At 37.1% G+C, this 17,129-nt stretch overlaps 1 protein-coding gene across 2 annotated transcripts; it reads right to left on the reverse strand.

Annotated features, from left to right (window-relative positions):
* Positions 1 to 3,544: 3,544 nt before the first annotated feature.
* LOC126796134 (auxin-responsive protein IAA8-like) lies at positions 3,545 to 10,391 on the reverse strand. Of its 2 annotated transcripts, none has more exons than XM_050522900.1 (8): positions 10,232 to 10,391; positions 10,064 to 10,148; positions 8,716 to 9,145; positions 8,407 to 8,618; positions 8,085 to 8,311; positions 7,789 to 7,927; positions 5,219 to 5,280; positions 3,545 to 3,934 (listed from the first exon to the last, which is right to left on the reverse strand). In XM_050522900.1, the coding sequence occupies exons 3-8, from the start codon at positions 9,106 to 9,108 to the stop codon at positions 3,897 to 3,899; spliced, it is 1,071 nt and encodes a 356-aa protein (XP_050378857.1). In that variant the 5' UTR covers positions 9,109 to 9,145; positions 10,064 to 10,148; positions 10,232 to 10,391; the 3' UTR covers positions 3,545 to 3,896. The 2 variants fall into 2 exon arrangements, with proteins under 2 accessions (XP_050378857.1, XP_050378858.1); XM_050522901.1 differs by having other exon boundaries at positions 10,064 to 10,126; positions 10,232 to 10,373.
* Between the last annotated feature and the right edge of the window lie 6,738 nt (positions 10,392 to 17,129).

The raw sequence follows: 17,129 nt of genomic DNA on the forward strand, positions 1-17,129 counted from the left end.
GATATATTATATATATGGTGAAGGAACATGCAGGGTTACAAAGAATAGTTGCTTATAATTAGGCTTATGCGTACGTACGTCTGTGTTATAGTTTCACATGCTTCAAATCGATCATCTCCTATGCGTATTATTCAATTAGCTCTTTTCCATATATAGTGGAGATGAGAGTTGAAAACTGGTAAAGTTATTTTTTTTCTATCACAACCTTTTTAACAGATCGACCACAATTTTCCCAGGCTCTGAATATGATAATCAGTTGGGATCGAGGAAGTCTCTTTCACTTTCAAAAAGCTTGTCAAATTATCGGGCGTGAAATTTAATAATTCGAAGTCATTGTTTTAAAGTCATGCATGTATATATGTAGTACATAAATAATGAAAAAAATTATAAATTTAGGGATATTTTAAGTGGCAGCGGAGGTGAATATATATAGGTTGGTGCTCGATCGCGGCCAGTCCTTGTGTGGTGAAACTGGTGATCGACTGGTGTCTGGTGAGATAGGTAGCGATGTTCATGAAGTAGTTAGTCTGTCTTTGATGCATGCATGAATGCTCTTCTTTCTCCATGACAAACCGATCGATCTACTCCAAATTTGAATTCTGATGTAATCTTAGCAATTTCCATTGTCTTGCATGCATGTAGCACGAGAATTTTCTTTGGCACCATTAAGAGAACGAGAGCTGCTCGTACGTAGTTTTTGTTGCCGACTTTAATAGGACCGAGTCATCGTCTACTCAATTAGTCCATATATGACCATGTGTGGGGGGAAATATTTCTGAGATAGGGAATGACGAAAAGTTCGATGAGAAAATGACATCGCTAAGTGAATAAGTGGGCTAGCGTGATTTTAATTAAGGATGCTAGCGTGATTTCCTCACCTAGCGGCTTGTAGTAGTGACGACTGTGGGCGATCAGTACATGCATCCTAGCTAGCGTCTAACAGTTGGGGCATCTAAGGATGCAGATTGCAGCTAGATGTCTTTTGAAGAAACAATACTGGAATTGCGAACCTTACCGAGTTACCGAAATACGTACTCCAATGAAAGAGGTGAGATAAGATCAACTAAAGTGTGTGCTATACATTTAAATACATGATCTTTAATATCAAAATGTATTGAATGCACTCAATCCAGATTGCAGACATTGTTTTTAATGACAAGAGTTTTCCTAGTCTTAATGCTGACATCTCAGCCAACACGAAATGGGCAATTCCTAGTCTAAATACCATCGTTGCTGCACTGCTCTGCATGTTGCAATTATAAGCTTTCCTAGTGTACACTTCTGCTGCTGAAGGTACAGGAACCAGGGGGGTGTTTCGTTTTCGTTTTTTGCTTTGCAATTAGTAATTTAATTGGAGGAATGGGCAAGTTTGCCAACTTAGATAAGATTGGAGGCAGGTAATGGGTTAAAACTTGATTCTCGCTGCGTGAGTAAGAACAATCATGTGCCATCAGTAAGCTGGTGACTGTATATGAACAGATCAAATGAATGTCAGATGTTCTGATGATACGGTTTCTTCTAATGGAACCAGTAAGTTTTGTGATAGAATTTTATACGAGCACATGGATTTATGCATTGAAGACACAAATATAAACAGATTACTACATACTGCCTAAATAGATTAATGAAAACACCCTACCGATTATTTAACAGTTTATCATAGTATTCTAATTTCAACTTGTCCCCAAGTCACCATATCCATCTACAATGATAGTATTCATCAATTCATGCACATAGTTCAAGGCAGTACTGATGTTCCTTAACCCATTTTTTTTTCTTTTGGCGAAATTAATCACAAGTTTGATCTTAATTTCAACAAACACTTCTTTGCTAATCTACTCTTCATCCGTCGAGTATAAGGAATTGCAGTGACAGAAAATCAAAACCGATGAAACATTTAATAGCTTGTTTGTGACTTGTGAACCCTAGATGCAAAATGCATCTTTGGAAGAAGACGATTCTGTTAAAATGAGAGTTCAAATTAGTAGCAAGAGTCGACTTAAGAGAAAAAACATGTTGAAAAAGACCGATTCTCTTCGGATGAAGCCTCAAGTCTCAACTGCCCCCATTATGATCTGCCGCAGGATCAAGGGTCATTCTAATGATTCACGAAAATGTGATTATGTGAGAGAAACAAGGATTCATCATATTTCTCAGTTGAACTTGTCGGCATTATTGATGGGTGAAGTATTATATAAGAATTAGATTCTACTTAAATCATTTTGGTTATGATAGAAGTAGGGAGTAGGGACTCGCTAACCAATTCATATTGGAAGATATAGAGCACCCACAGTGCTAGAAGATAACAAGAAAAAGATCTACTCAGCTGAAGCGAAATTCAAGGAAGCAAAGATTATGTCTGAAAAGCAATAGAGAAAATTTCAAGAACAGTATATGAACTTTAGTCTACTCAGATTTATAGTTGCTCAACTTCCAAAATTATAAGATAAGTACATGAACTATTCAAACTTAATCTACTTAAGATCCGTTAATTTCATTTTCACCGTCATACTTTCAAGGTTAACATCGTCTTTGCAATGATGATAGCTAGAGAGGAAAAAAACTCCCCCTCGTATCTTTCCTTTTCTCTCACATTTCTCAATCTCATATAGCTTTTTTTCTCTCCATAATTGAAATTACAATGAGTAACACAACATAACAATTTCAAATGATCAAACTACCACATTCCAATCGTGATCATACAGACTCCATAGAGATGTGGTGTGCAATTGCTCTCCACAGTGATGAGGGCGAGATCCTGCTCTCTCTCCCCCCCCCCCCCCCCCCCCCCCCCCGGAAGCACCTCCAGTCGCGCAAGGCCACCCTCCGTCGATGCCTCAAGATTGGCGTCAGAACTCTAAGGGCAACAAGTTTGCTCTCGACGTCGTTGGGCTTGTGCCTTGTGGTTCGCAAGTTGGAGAAAATTCTGGGTTCAAACGCTAGAAAGGGCTTTGTGGTGACCACCAACAACACGGTGGAGATGGAAGCTTAAATTATAGTGGACATTATGGGGGACACAGAAATCTGGAGCTATTTCTGAGCCCACTACATAACCACATCTATTTGGCCATATTTGTCATGGAGAACACTCCTCATGAGCCATGACAGTGTGGAGAAGAAAGAACGTTCTGGCAACAACACTTGTACCCCTAATTAGTTTGATAATGACATTGCTCTGTTACATGTAATTAACGGGTGTGTACTGAAATTGGTGCAGGTTTAATAGTTCGGTGTACTTATTTGATAGTTTTTAGAGTTGAGCAACTTTCTCAACCAACCAAATTTTATGTACTATTCTTAAAATTTAGCCAAAGCAATAATACCGTCCAAAAAGATAATACCACTGACCCAAGAAAATCTAAGATAATACAAGAAATGGGATAGGGGACCCGTTACATCAATGGTACATTATTTGGTAATTGGATGCATAGGCTTTGGCTTTGAGAACTTCTGCAGGTGGTTAAGGGTCTTCTGAATCAATTCTGTGGTTACTTTGGCCCCTTGTGTGCCCAGAAATTGAGGCAAAAACAATTAAAACGAAAAATTAAACCGGATTAAGACGTAACTTGCACACATACATAACAAGTTTCACAAACAATAGCACTTTACAGACATCAGGTCTTAGGATCCTGTATGACAACAGGCACCTGCCCATGTTGAACGAGGGAATAGCTAGTACTTCAGGATAGAGTTTTTTAGAGTTTCAATAGTATTAATAGCGTTGATGAGTTAGAAAGGTAGCTAAGAAACTTGAATAGATGGCAAACAAAAATCACAGATGTAGTAATAACATAGTAGAAGCAGGAAGCAGACACCGGTGATGTCCCTTCTAGGCCTTGCCTGCGTTCCAATTCTATAGATTGCTGCATGGAAGAGATCACACTGCATATTACTGGCTAGTTTATGTTCTTGCACTTCTCCATGGCTCTCGGAGCTGCAGATCAAGCCAAAATGAATAAATACTCAAGTGCAAATAGTTATGACTATAAAATCTTAAGTATTACTCCTCTTGGGTTACAATTAGATTAGACAACAAGAAAGATGCATATGCTAAACTCAACATCAACATTGGAAACAGCAATAATGATCTGCATAATTTTTATTCAGAAGCAACTCAAGCCATAAGGTTGACGAGTTTGACCATATGATAGGATAGGGCCCATATTCTAGAATCAGATTAGATCTTGAACTCATATATTTTACTGGTCGAGTATATAGCCAAAATCCTTAACAGCTTATTCAAAGGAAGAAATATTTGATCTCATAAATCCTTTTCATTAAACTAGAGTAACCCTAACATGATTTGAAAAAAAGAAAAAAAAACTCATGCAAATGGACACAGATTAAGGACAGTTACTTCTAAAGTTCTAAGATTATGCCCCACCCAAATCTGTAAGTGAACCGATACTATTAGCCTACTGTAGGAGGTATGAGCAAAGCTTGTGGAGTTATAATGCAGGAGAAAACAAGAGATCTATGGAATAACAGGAACAATCTAAATCTTTGAAACTTTTAACTTAAAGGTGAAACAACAAGACATGGCATGAAATGAACTAATGTCATACTGATGTTCACATACTGCCTGCAGAAATATAGTAGAACTACCATTCAATGGTTGGAACAGTACATTTTTTATATAACTGAATGCAACACAGATTTATTCCATACACCATCTCAATCAGGAATTGAGCAATTAGTATACTATAAAGGCATCGGGGACTTTGCGCAGCATATAATCAGATTCACTATTCTATTATTGCAATCAATATAATAAAAAGGATGTGCAGGGTGAAGGAAAGCTATTTTAATACATGTAGCTGAGGCTGAGCACATGCAGCGGCTGTTCCGTGAGTCCTTACATCAAGTGGAGTCTTTTTCAACCACTTGACTTATCTAGATCTCAAATTCCTAAATTTGATGGAGGTGATAAGGATATAGGTGGATAGCTCAAGCGAAACTAAATCTTTTCTTTTTTGATCGAAAAGTGAAGCTAATTCTAGTGACAAAGGATGGTCTTGGAAAAGCAGAAAACGGGACTTTATTATAATCAATATAATACTGCCAATGGTGACTTACTCACTCATCTAGACTCTTCACACTCACCTGACTCTCCAAGATATATATCACATTTGTTGCAGAGGGCCTCTTACCAGCCATGCGGATTCTGCAGTTGCTCATATAAATAACAAAAATTAAATAAAATCCATGAAATACTTACCAAGGCCAATGGCATCTGAGCTTTTCATTATCCTCATCCTTTTGCAGGTATCGATAAACATCCTGTCAAAAGATATTTTGTCCTTTTGCTTTTAGATAAAACCTTGGGAAAAAAAAATCTATGCAATACAACACAATGTAAACAAGAGCACCGGTCCAAGAAAAACAGACACGGAGACACATCACGATTTCCCCAAATGGCGGGAAACTACCACAACACATGCATATGGAAAATGCTCTCAATTTGAAATATTGCAACCACAGTCATGTAGGAAGTTGGTACTGATAAATGAAGCCAGATGATACTCTCAAAATACAATCTTTCTAATTCAGGCTTCCTGGTTCAAGTGTTCCTTTTGTACCTTAATGCGGAAGCTGTTCCTCAGTAGGGTCAGATAATAAGGCACCTACTTCTCTCTTTGATAATGATAAAATACAAAGGTGACACCAATATAGGCAAATAGTTATTAAATACTTTTTATGTAACATAGGCAATGCATTTGGAAACAAAACAATGACACCTTGATGGTTTACAGATACAAGACAATTATCCTATCTTGGTGAGTAAATACTTGATGCCAATGGCAGAGGCATGTTGAACCCTAGTGGGTCACATGGCCCCGTTTGCATTTTGGATATATAAACTTGATAGTGCTCTAGCCGGAATAAGCTGTTCTGCCCCAGTGGTTGAGGCTTATCATTGCTTGGTGCAGGTCCTGCTGCAAGTCCCCGGTTCAACACTTTTAGCCAGCAAACAATTATATCATTTTTCCAAAGATTAATTTTTTTACTTTTTATCAACAAAACACCATTAACATTAATTATTATTTCATACCTTTCTTTCTTCTGAGAAAATTCATACCCATCCATTCATGCAAAGTTCGATCATTGAAGGTTTGATTAAGCCTTGATTGGTATATATATATATATATGCAATTGGAAAAAAAAATGGGGAAATTGACAGTTTCAACAAAAATACCTTAAAAAATTGGCCAATTCAATTTCCTATGTCCATTTCAATTTTTACCTGTATAATTACATTATTACCCTGCTCTTTTCTTTTCAACTGCTCCTCTCAGATCTCTCACCTCTCTCTCCTTCTCTCTCTCGTGCAACACCGAAGCCAAGGTTTGCATCCCAAATATCTCTCTCTCACCACCGCTGTAGCATCTTATTGAGGTCGACGAGCTAGGGATACTGAAGCAGAAAAGTAAGGTATCTGGAGAATTGCTTTCTTTTATTGATTTGGTTCATGATGATTTTGGCCGCTAGATCCCTCCCGATGTACATCTCCTTCATGATTTCAAGCCCAATGAGGTCCTCATCCCACTCCCGGTCTCCTGCTGTCTCAATTAATCCCTAGATGGCATGATCTAGAGTGGGTGATAAGCTAGGTTCATGATTCACTCCATGATTAAGATAGTTTAAATAGTCGGGTTTATGAAAGTGTATACAGAAAAGGTAAAATTCACCTATCTCTTTCGATTCAATGTTGGTTGCTTTCAGTACTGTTTGTATTGTATTTTGATGAACAACTGGTTGCTTTAATACCACTATGAGGTAATATTTCATTACTGAATGGTAATAACATATTTATAAGGACTTAGTAATGTATTATTGTTGGTTACTAGGGGTAACATATTGTTGGTTAGTAACACAATTACTGAGGCCATTACCAGGGGTCAGTAATGGAATTACTGGGTGTCAAGTAATGCCATTACTGGGGGTCAGAAACACAAGTATTGGGTGTCAGTAATGCCATTACTGGGTCAATAACATAATTACTAGGTCAATAATTTATTCCGGCGACCGGAATCCGGCGGTAGGTGGCTGGAGTTTGGTGACGGGTGATCGGAGTCCGGCGAGGTTCCGGCAAAGTGTCATTTTTCATCAGCTTTCTCTATAAATGAGTGTTTAGATAGATGAGAGTAAAATATTCTTAAAACCATGATTTTTGTACTAATTGGGCAAATGTTAGTTTACCTTGGGTTTAAATTGTCACATTTTGAACTTTGTCATTGAAATGGGCGATTAGAGGGTTAAATTAGTATGAAATGGTCATTTTCACAAAAAAAAATATTATTGACTTTATCCTAATTCATTCTAATTTTTATTATTTTCAAGACTAATTTTTAATTAGACATAAGTTTTTGTAAATTTTTAGTTTACAGAATACAAAATCACAATTTGTGTAAATGGCTGTAGGTTCTAAATTCCAACGTGCCTCAAGTGGACAGGCACCCTATATATATTACCTAAATGACGGTCCTAACAACAAGAGTTCCAATAGAATAAACATTAATGCATTCTCTGATACCTCTAAGGTCCTTGCCTTGCTTGATGTGTGCACAGAAGCTAACTTAGAAACTATTTCCAAAATTTCTATTCACTTCAATATGTATCCAATAGACAAAAGGCAATAATCGCAACAGATTTCATCCTATGCAAAAGCTAATTATTTATTAGAATGGTGACGGTTATTTAGCTTTGGCATCAATAGCAAGCCAACCATGTGTAATTAGCAAAAATGATTATAAGAGGCACAAATGTGCCACTGAATAAGAAACTTACTCCCATGGGACATCACCCACAAGCATCCAGTCACCATCTTTGTCCTCGTAGGTTAGGACATATTCTGAGCCATGAAGGAGGTCCTTCAGCCTGCTTTCACTAATCTCTCTGCCCAGAGCTCCATGAGATCCATATTGACCTGAAATTATACCAACACAGCAGTAACTGGATCCATGCAATATCCATGCAAACGTAGCAAATTTAAAAGTTAAACACTGAATTAAATGCAGGAAACATATACGCAGGTAAAATGACCAAGATCTATGTATAAAAATTGAATCTTGGCAATAGCTCACCTATAGTAAAACAGCTGAACATCTTCTCAAGAGCAGAAGAAAGTTCCTGGTATGCAGAATAATGTTTCAAATCTACTTTCCTTAAATAAGGAGCACCATCCATGCTGACTTTGACATATAGAGCACCAGGTCCTGCTTTTCCACCTACTTCCTCCGCATTCTTCGACACAGAGGCCAACGAGTTCTTCCTGAATGATCTTATAGGTGGCCAACCCACAACCTGCGCCCTGATGTACAAGAAATTTAACAATCCAATGTCATTGTTAGGGCCAAATTTATTACCAAAATTTACATTGTTACACCAACTTTTTCTAACAGTTACTTGGTAGCAGGTGCACTATTGGTAACAGTATGATTTGGCCTGGTTTCTTTGGCAGTATGAGGGTCCTCTTGTACTATCCTTTGTGGTGCTATCTCATTCATTTTGGGTTCCTGAGTACCAAGATTCCCAAGTAGAGATCCAGTTTTTAATCCCAAGTTTGGAGAAGGCCTTGGCGACAGCAACAAGTTTACCTCTGTATTGGCATATTTGCCCTGCAACATAAATAGGGAGGTACAAACATATGTTATACTAAACTTAAAGCAAATACAACCTATTCTTTCCAAGTTTTCACGACGAAATTGTGTTCACCTCAGTGATCTCATCCATTGCTTCAGAGAACCCTCTCTTGTTTCCTGAAACAACTGGTTTTTGCAATGAACCCTTTACAGAATGTAATGGAAAAAGGGGCTTCTCATCGAGTTGAGTGGAGACCAGCCTCAATTCCGAGTCTCTCTCAGGAGACTGGGATCCAGGAATCCCTAGCCTAAGTTCCGTAGCTTTTATGTTTAGTCTACTTTTACTTCCATCTACATTGGAGACTTTTGAACTGTCAACTGAAGAGCAATCAGATAATCCCATGTAATTTCTCTCCTTCAAATCTGAGCTGTTAGGACACACACTCTCCATAGAAAGTGAGGAGGATAATGCAGTAACATCACTCCTACCTTCCTCCTCCCCAGCACCGAGCAGTGGTTGTGACATCAAAATTCAGACAAGAAAATTCCACCCGGTTTGCAACCTGTTATACGTGATGAAATATCTTCAGAAAAACACCGATAGTACAGAAGTACATAACTCAGAATCTTAAAATGGACATAGAAGCAAACGCAATACAATCAACACCAGCTGTCCACCCTTGATTCAATGAGAAATCAAATCCAGCAGAGACAATAGAAAGATTAAACTTGAAATGACCCTTTATTAAACAAGCATTCCTTAAGACACAAATAATCCTATTTTGTTTCAAGAACCGTCTTACAAGCAACACCACCAAAGAAAAGAGAGAAACTAGTAACACATAATGAAAAGTTCAGCACATTCTCACTACAATATTAAGTGGATAAATGATAAAATTGAACTTCGCGAAGCTAGAGTTTTCCAATCTTTACATTCCTAATAAAAGGGTTACATATCTAATAAAAAAAAGAGATGTATATGACTGTGATATTATCAGTTTGGCATAGAATATGAATTAAGTCAGAGCACTGAAGCACGACAAGGAGTAATCTCTAATTAAGTTGCAAACACCACAGTTCCAGAAGGATAATGCAGAACAAAATATCCAAGAGATACCCAGATCTAAGGAAACAGTACCAAAAATGATAGTGATCCACTACTAGTTTAACATCGAATGCATGTACACAAATACACAAAAAGAATTAAAGAAACTTACTTATCTCAATCAAAAGTGAGAAACCCAGAAACATTATCCACCAAGTCACACAGAGCATACCCGCTAACAAAATAAAAACAAAATATTGATGCATTTCCTAAAAGCCATAACAAAGAACCAAAAGGAAAATAAATACACAATCCACAATGAAAACCTTGAATTCATGCATTCTATGAAAGTAGAGATTAAAAACCCAGAAACCCAGTAAATTAAAAACTACTAACTGGATGGAAAATAATGCAAATTCAGAGCTGTATATGTTACCTGCACTTCCTTCCCTTCAAAGCCACACCACAGCAGGACAAAGATAAAAGATGGAAACTTTGACTGAAAACCAAGACAAGTGTCACTGAAATTGAAAGATTACCGGAAAATATTAGAAAATCCGGGTCAAAATGATGCCTGAGATGATAAAAAAGCAAACACATTTACCTGAAAGAAGATGCAGATCAGAAAGCCCAGAACTTTGACTTGAAGAGGGTCTTTTGGTTTTGAGCTGACAAAGAAGGGAGAGAGAGAGAGAGAGAGAGAGAGAGAGAGAGAGAGAGAGAGTTAAGGACCCTCCATTCGGCACAAAGCAACACACAAGTGAGAGAGAAGCTGGTTTTGTTGTCTGATGTGAAACAATAGAAATAGAATAAAGACTATTAAAATTTAAAACCAAGTGTCTCCCCTAAACAGTTGAAAAAAGCTTTCCTCTTTTTTCTTGCTCCCCCTCCTTTCTGTGTGTTCTCATATTTTATTCCTCTTTGGACTCCCTAAATTCTATTTAAATATTCTTTTTCTGATAAAAGAAATGTGATGGTATATCCATCTTTTATAATGTCAACGATTTTTTATGTGACCAAAAGAAATGTAACATCTAATCTTATTTTAAGGAGAATAAAAGAATTGAGACGGCAATATGTAAATATGTAATTAGAAATGAATAATGAATTAGATTGGCCGAAAAATTGAATTATTTTTTGTGAAAACAATTCTCATTATTTCATCAGGTAACTGTGAACGCATAAATTTGTATGCTCTGAACAACTATGTCCAACTATGTTGTGTTTTACGAATTTTAAGTCATAATTTTCTATAAATTTTATATTATAGTCAATTAATTACTGAAAATATAACGAATAACGAATAACGGATAACGGCTTAATACAATTGAGTAGTTGTGACTTTGATTAGTTAAAATACGCAAGAGAAGCAACCAAATGGCTCATACGTACTATCACCGGATGGGCTTTGAAGATGGTGCAAGCTATGTTTTGTTAGGAAGACATATCCTTTTCCAAAATTATTGATGTAAGCAGATGATGTTATTATTGAAGTACAATATTTTCAATGAAATAAAACAAGAAAAAGATAGTAATGCAATTATCCCCTTATTTTATAGCAGAATCAAATGTTTAAGTAGATTCGATCCAGCATAATAGTCTAAGCAGTTCATTCCAGACAAGTTCTAAAAACATGTTATAATTTGAACAAAGAATTAGTGCAACTTTATTTAGAGCCATGAACCCTAAAAATTTTCTTTCTTTAATGAGATAATTAGACATAAACCCAATTTTGAAGCCCCCATTTAAATCTAGACCCACACTCAAAAGTTTTTTCAATCTAAACCCAAATTAATTATTTTAATCTAATATTTTTATAACAAATATTTTTCATTTAGAATGGTTTCACTTTTTTACCCTCTAGGTTGAGAAATTGAAACTCCTCCTTAAAATTATTTTTGACCAACTTTCTAATTTAGTTAACATTTAATTGTATCTATCATAAATGAAAATTGCAATTTCATTTTGGAGAAATTTGAGAAAATCGAGTATCAACATTAATTTAGAGAAATTATATAATATACAAGAGTGAAACAAATGTATGATTAAATGAATTTTGATCTTATTTTCTTATTTAAGACGATTACTTATTTGAATTTGTCATAATGAGCCTTAAATTTTGCCTTAGTTCTTGTTTCTCCATCTCTTGATGTCTATTTAGCTTCTTATCACTTTATGTTATCAAAGATTTTTTTCATATATTTGGAATATACTTTTTATTCTCCCACCTATTCAGTAGATTGAAAGCACCTATCATAAATCAAAACAACCCTACACACTATAATTTAAAGAACATAATGAAATCCTCATAATTGCTCAATTCCAACACTATGGATGCAGATCTTACTACATACTAAACAATTATCCACTTTACGTATACATGTTAAACAGATGCAAATCATGTTACCTACTAAGTATATTTTAATGCTCTATATAATAGAACTTTTTACCTCAACCTTAGATTCATAACAAAACCATACCTACTCTACAGATACAAATCTAAACCAAATTGTGAAACTCACATACTCAATAGAATTATGAAACCTACAAATCTCAACCAATACACAAGTAACCATATGAATTCTCTCACATATTTAGCAGACTTAAAAAAAACATACATATTTCGTAGAATCACGTACTTCACTAAACAATAAGGATTATGTTTTTTACCGGTTTCATAGATTCTTCAGATTTAGCAAATACACACACACATTGAAAACATAGAATAACAAAAATACCTACTCTAAGGTAGTACTTGGGTAAGAGATTTAGAGGTGATAAGGAATTTCAAAAATGAAGGGATTTCAAGGTGAATGGATTAATATAAAGTGATGAGATATTAAATTGAAGCTACAATTAAGAAATTTAGAAACATACCAATGTATTTGTAATAGTGGCAAATAAAGTAATTTTCATCAAGAACAATTTATATTTTTTATACCAAATAATTCTTATTTTATTTCTTATTTAACCTAAACTGAAAGAGTTTTAATGATGGGTTTAGATTAAAAATAGTGTTGATTTTTGAGTCTATAATCAATTACACCTTCTTTAATTTGGTCACTCGGTAGCTTAAATCTTCAAGGTTGCCACTTTTATAGCGTGCTTCGTTATGTTTCTTACTCAGAAGCATTAGATCGAGCGATGCTTATTGTCATGAGTTAATGTGTACCTTGTCACTTAAGCAATGGCTGCAATGCCATCATGACAGATGTTGAAAGACACATTACGATTGAATACTAGCACTCACTACTTCAAATTGAATCATAACCAAAAAGGAAAGGAAAAACAAAACTCAAATGGAATCCATCTATTGTAAAAGCTGAGGCTGAATCCCAACATCCATCTGATTGGGATGAGATTCTTGTTAGGCATCAGATCATATCAGACCATGCATGCTACTGCGATCCCTTGGCAGAAACCAAACCAAACCAAAGGAACAACTAACTACTTGCATGAATTAGGAAACCATGGGATTTATTCATTACCTGAAGGAATCTGGTTTTTCATAGTGCATAACAGGGGCACATGCACATTGTGTGTCCATATATTGGAATCCCACCAAACCTGTCCAATTTCTAACACAGTGACGATTCCTGATTCATTATTTCATAGTTTGTGATTCACACTCAGGACGTGTCTCCATGTTTTTCTGCAGCTATGTGGTAATATGGGTGCTCTTTACTTTAACTCCACTAGCTAGTTTTCAATTTTTCATCGTTCTGCCCTAAAACCAAGAATCCTCTTGGGGTCGTGTCCAACAAGTTCTGGGCAGTGATCGATGCCTATTCTTTTATTCATATTTGGTGGTGAAGGAAAAGGACTGCTGCAGCTAATGCAGAAATGAAACTACGCTTCAATTTTCATTTCAGAATGGGCATGCGTTTGATCATGTTGCCCTCCAATTTTTGAGACCTAAGAGCAAGTTCACCGGTGATATATTGCCCGGCACCAGCTCACTTTTCTGACCCAGGTCAATGAAAAACTAAAGTTGCAGCTTCCACCAATACCAGGTCAATTGCACAGTAAATGATCCAAGGCCCCCTCTTGGGTCAAGTTTCTGACCCAAGCAAGATAAATTGATGACCCGGGTCTCCAATGTGGCCCAAAGAAAATAGGGAAAACTGACGCCAATAGGGGAGAAAATACCTCATTTGCGTGTCTTGTATCGTCTAAAAGAGAGTAGTGTGTGAAACCCAATTTTTTGTCTTTTATAGAGCATGTAGTGGTGAGGTGTCATAGAGCTGTTGGTTTTCTTAAAATTGGTGACCAACGTGCAAATCATCCATAGAGTGAACCAGATTTTTATGGCAACGGCAATATTACAACGGTAAGAAAAAAAATTCCTATAAATACCTCACACTCTCTTTTACCTCCCACACCTAAAAAATGAAGTGTTCTGGAATGGTCCAAGATCATCGTGGTCCAAACATGTCGGGGTCACGTGTCAGCATTTTATTGGGTCTAGCAGATCCAACTAACGGATGAAATGGTTAGTCACTGTTTAATGTTTTTGTTTGTTTGAATTTGTAATTTCAATTCAAGCCGACCGCAAAAGCTTCATTCTTCATGCCCAACAATCCGGTGAAGATCTTCGAGGTATGAATGGAAACTTGACTTGAGCTGCTTTTTGTGATTTTTCGCTGGTTGGATGTTTTGCAGTTCATCTCTTTATGGTGCAGATGTGTTCATTCTGAAAATTGGGTTGTCCATTAATGGACCTGGAAATCTAGTATCTCAGTTTGATGATTTGAATTTTTAATGTCATGAATGGTATGCATATTGCTTCACAAGTGAATGATGAACTTGATCCATTTTCCTACTTTAGGGAATTGTAATGCCATGGTCTCTGAATTTCGAATCAATCTACCTAATTTTAGGATCAGTCATAAACACCAACCTTCTGAAAAATTATGGATAACTTCACCATCCATGCAAGACATGTATATGACTCTAGTACCATGCACTATGTCACAACAATCCTTTCCTTCCATCTCCAATGGTCTTTACGGCGATGAATATACCTTAATTTCGGTGGTGGAATCTGCACTCGGCTACCACTTGACGAACATGGCCACAAACCACGCGGAGCTGCTCTTGCATAACTCGTAACAGTCTTCATCTTCCTTCAAGATTGGAGATAATTTTATCCTATCCAGCTAGTAATCTGGGCAAACAAACGCAGCCAATAACTGCAAGTCCCAAATCGCGAAGCCTCCAGAGGACAAGGAGAAGCCTGGAATATGGATCATCATCGCCACGCCCAGGTAGAATGGAGCCACGTGCAACCCCACCTCTCATTTTTACGGTAAAAAGAATTCTTACCAGTGTAACTGTATTGCTACAGTGATAAACGGCGAAAAACATTGGACCATGATGGTACGGGACCAGAGCAGAAAGCTCCCTAAAAAATTTAAGCTTAGTTTGTTACTATCTTTTGTCGCTCTTCTATATCTTTCCTCTTCTAAAGAGCACAAGACTTGTGGAAAGCTAAGATAATGAAAACAAGAAAGGTCAAATCGTGGACAAGAGAATTCAATAGTCTTCAATGTTATAAAATATTGAAGGGCTTTCAGCAATTTTGTGATATTCCGACCGTACCCCTATAGAAGCAAGTCAAAGGAGGCACACACAACCGTCGGTGGATGATTCTCATGTCAGTTTAGACACTAATACAAATGTGGTGCTTCCCGCGTCAACTCCTGATTGTTTGGTTAGATCTCAAGGGAAGAAGGTTGCGAAAGAAGCTATTCGGAAAGGGGAAAGAGTTGCAAAGGATGGGCACCCTATGACATCTGCTGTGGAAACTATAGCTGCCACCCAAACATCAATGATGTCAAAGATTGAGAAACACGATGAGGAATATGCTCGTCTTCTTCATGAACAAGAACAACGAGATTCACTTCGTTTGCAAATGGAAATGCGAAATGAGGCATTTAAGATTCAAGAAAGGAAAGAAAGAATCATGGGGATGAATACAAGTAATATGTCACCAATGAAAAAGGTATATTGACAACGAAAACAAAAGTTAATTGTAGAAAAAGAAGAGAGGTATGCAACCGGTGGATTGATTTCACATTCACTTTTTGGTTGTGAATATTATCCACAATATCCGCAATCACCTTTTACCCATCGATTCACCCAACCAAACTTCACCGGTGGATACTCTCCATAATCTCCACAACCACATTTCAGTGGAGTTCCTTCACCTTTCACTATAAATGAAGGCACCAACCCTTACTCGAGTGATGACCCCTCAAACACAAATTGGATTGAAGATGAAGAAGAAGATGAGAAAAATTAGGAACTATGTAATTTAATATGCTTATTCTAATGTTTTACAGTTGCCAGATATGTAAAATTAATGAGTTTACATTAAAAAGAAAAGGAGGGTAAAAATAATACACTTGCAAATAAACACACACAAACTTATGAAAACCACACAAAAATAAAAATACACAACTAAAATACCAATTTGGGACCTAAATTTAGATGTGCACGTTGCCTTTAATATTCCATAAGTGCTCAATGAGGTCATCTTGAAGGTTTGAGTGATTGTACTCGGACCTAATCTCTTGGTATCGATCCATGAATCCGTCCATAAGATGACCGTTTCTACCAACAAGATCAAAGTTTTGGCCGGTCGGTCCTTCCCAGACACTAGCAATCTTAGGCCTCATGTTGTCTTCCTCTTTTTCATCAAACTCTAACTCTTCATCATTATCTTTGGGTCTTTCATCTTCCACAATCATGTTGTGTAATATGATACAAGTCAACATAATGTATCGAAGGTCTTCTTTGTCCCACCCACGAGCAGCTCCTCTAACAATGGTCCACCGTGACTGTAAAATACCAAAACATCGTTCTACATCCTTCCTATACGCCTCTTGAGCCTTGGCAAACTCGATTTCCTTTGGTCATGTAGACTTTGGAATAGTTTTCACAAAAGTATCCCACCTAGGATATATACCATCCAGCCCTCACGATTTTGTTTCTGGGAGCTCACAAACAACTTCCCAATATGTCACAAGCTTAATTTCGGAGTCCTCATCCCATCCGAATCCATTAATCCCCCAAAATGCCTCATGTTAGATGGACGTGTGCATGTACATATAAGGCAGATCACCCCCTCTTCGTTGGCTAATGTGGGTTATTACAATCCACCCCCTTCGGAGTCCGATATCCTCGTCGACACACTCGCACCACACGACAGAGTGGCTCTGATACCAAATTATCACATCTTGGGACCTGCTCCGCAGTAACACGATATTGTCCGCTTTGGGAACTCTCCTCTCTGGCCCTCACGATTTTGTTTATGGGAGCTCACGAGCAACTTCCCAGTAGATCACTCATCCTGAGATTACTCTAGCCCGAGCAAGCTTAACTTCAGAGTTTCAATTCTCTCCGAAGCCATTGAGCCCCTAAAGGGCCTTGTATTAGATGGACGTGGACATGTACATATACATATAAGGCATATCAACCCCTCTCTGTTGGCCGATGTG

This window comes from Argentina anserina, chromosome 5 (assembly GCF_933775445.1).
Source record: "Argentina anserina chromosome 5, drPotAnse1.1, whole genome shotgun sequence".
In the NCBI taxonomy this organism is placed as follows: Eukaryota; Viridiplantae; Streptophyta; class Magnoliopsida; order Rosales; family Rosaceae; genus Argentina; species Argentina anserina.

Coding starts and splice junctions, on each gene's coding strand:
- LOC126796134 (XM_050522900.1), bottom strand. CDS start 9,108: ATGTCACAACCACTGCTCGGTGCTGGGGAGGAGGAAGGTAGGAGTGAT. Junction 8,619..8,715: donor CAATGGATGAGATCACTGAG/GTGAACACAATT, acceptor TTTATGTTGCAG/GGCAAATATGCCAATACAGA. Junction 8,312..8,406: donor AATAGTGCACCTGCTACCAA/GTAACTGTTAGA, acceptor CTTGTACATCAG/GGCGCAGGTTGTGGGTTGGC.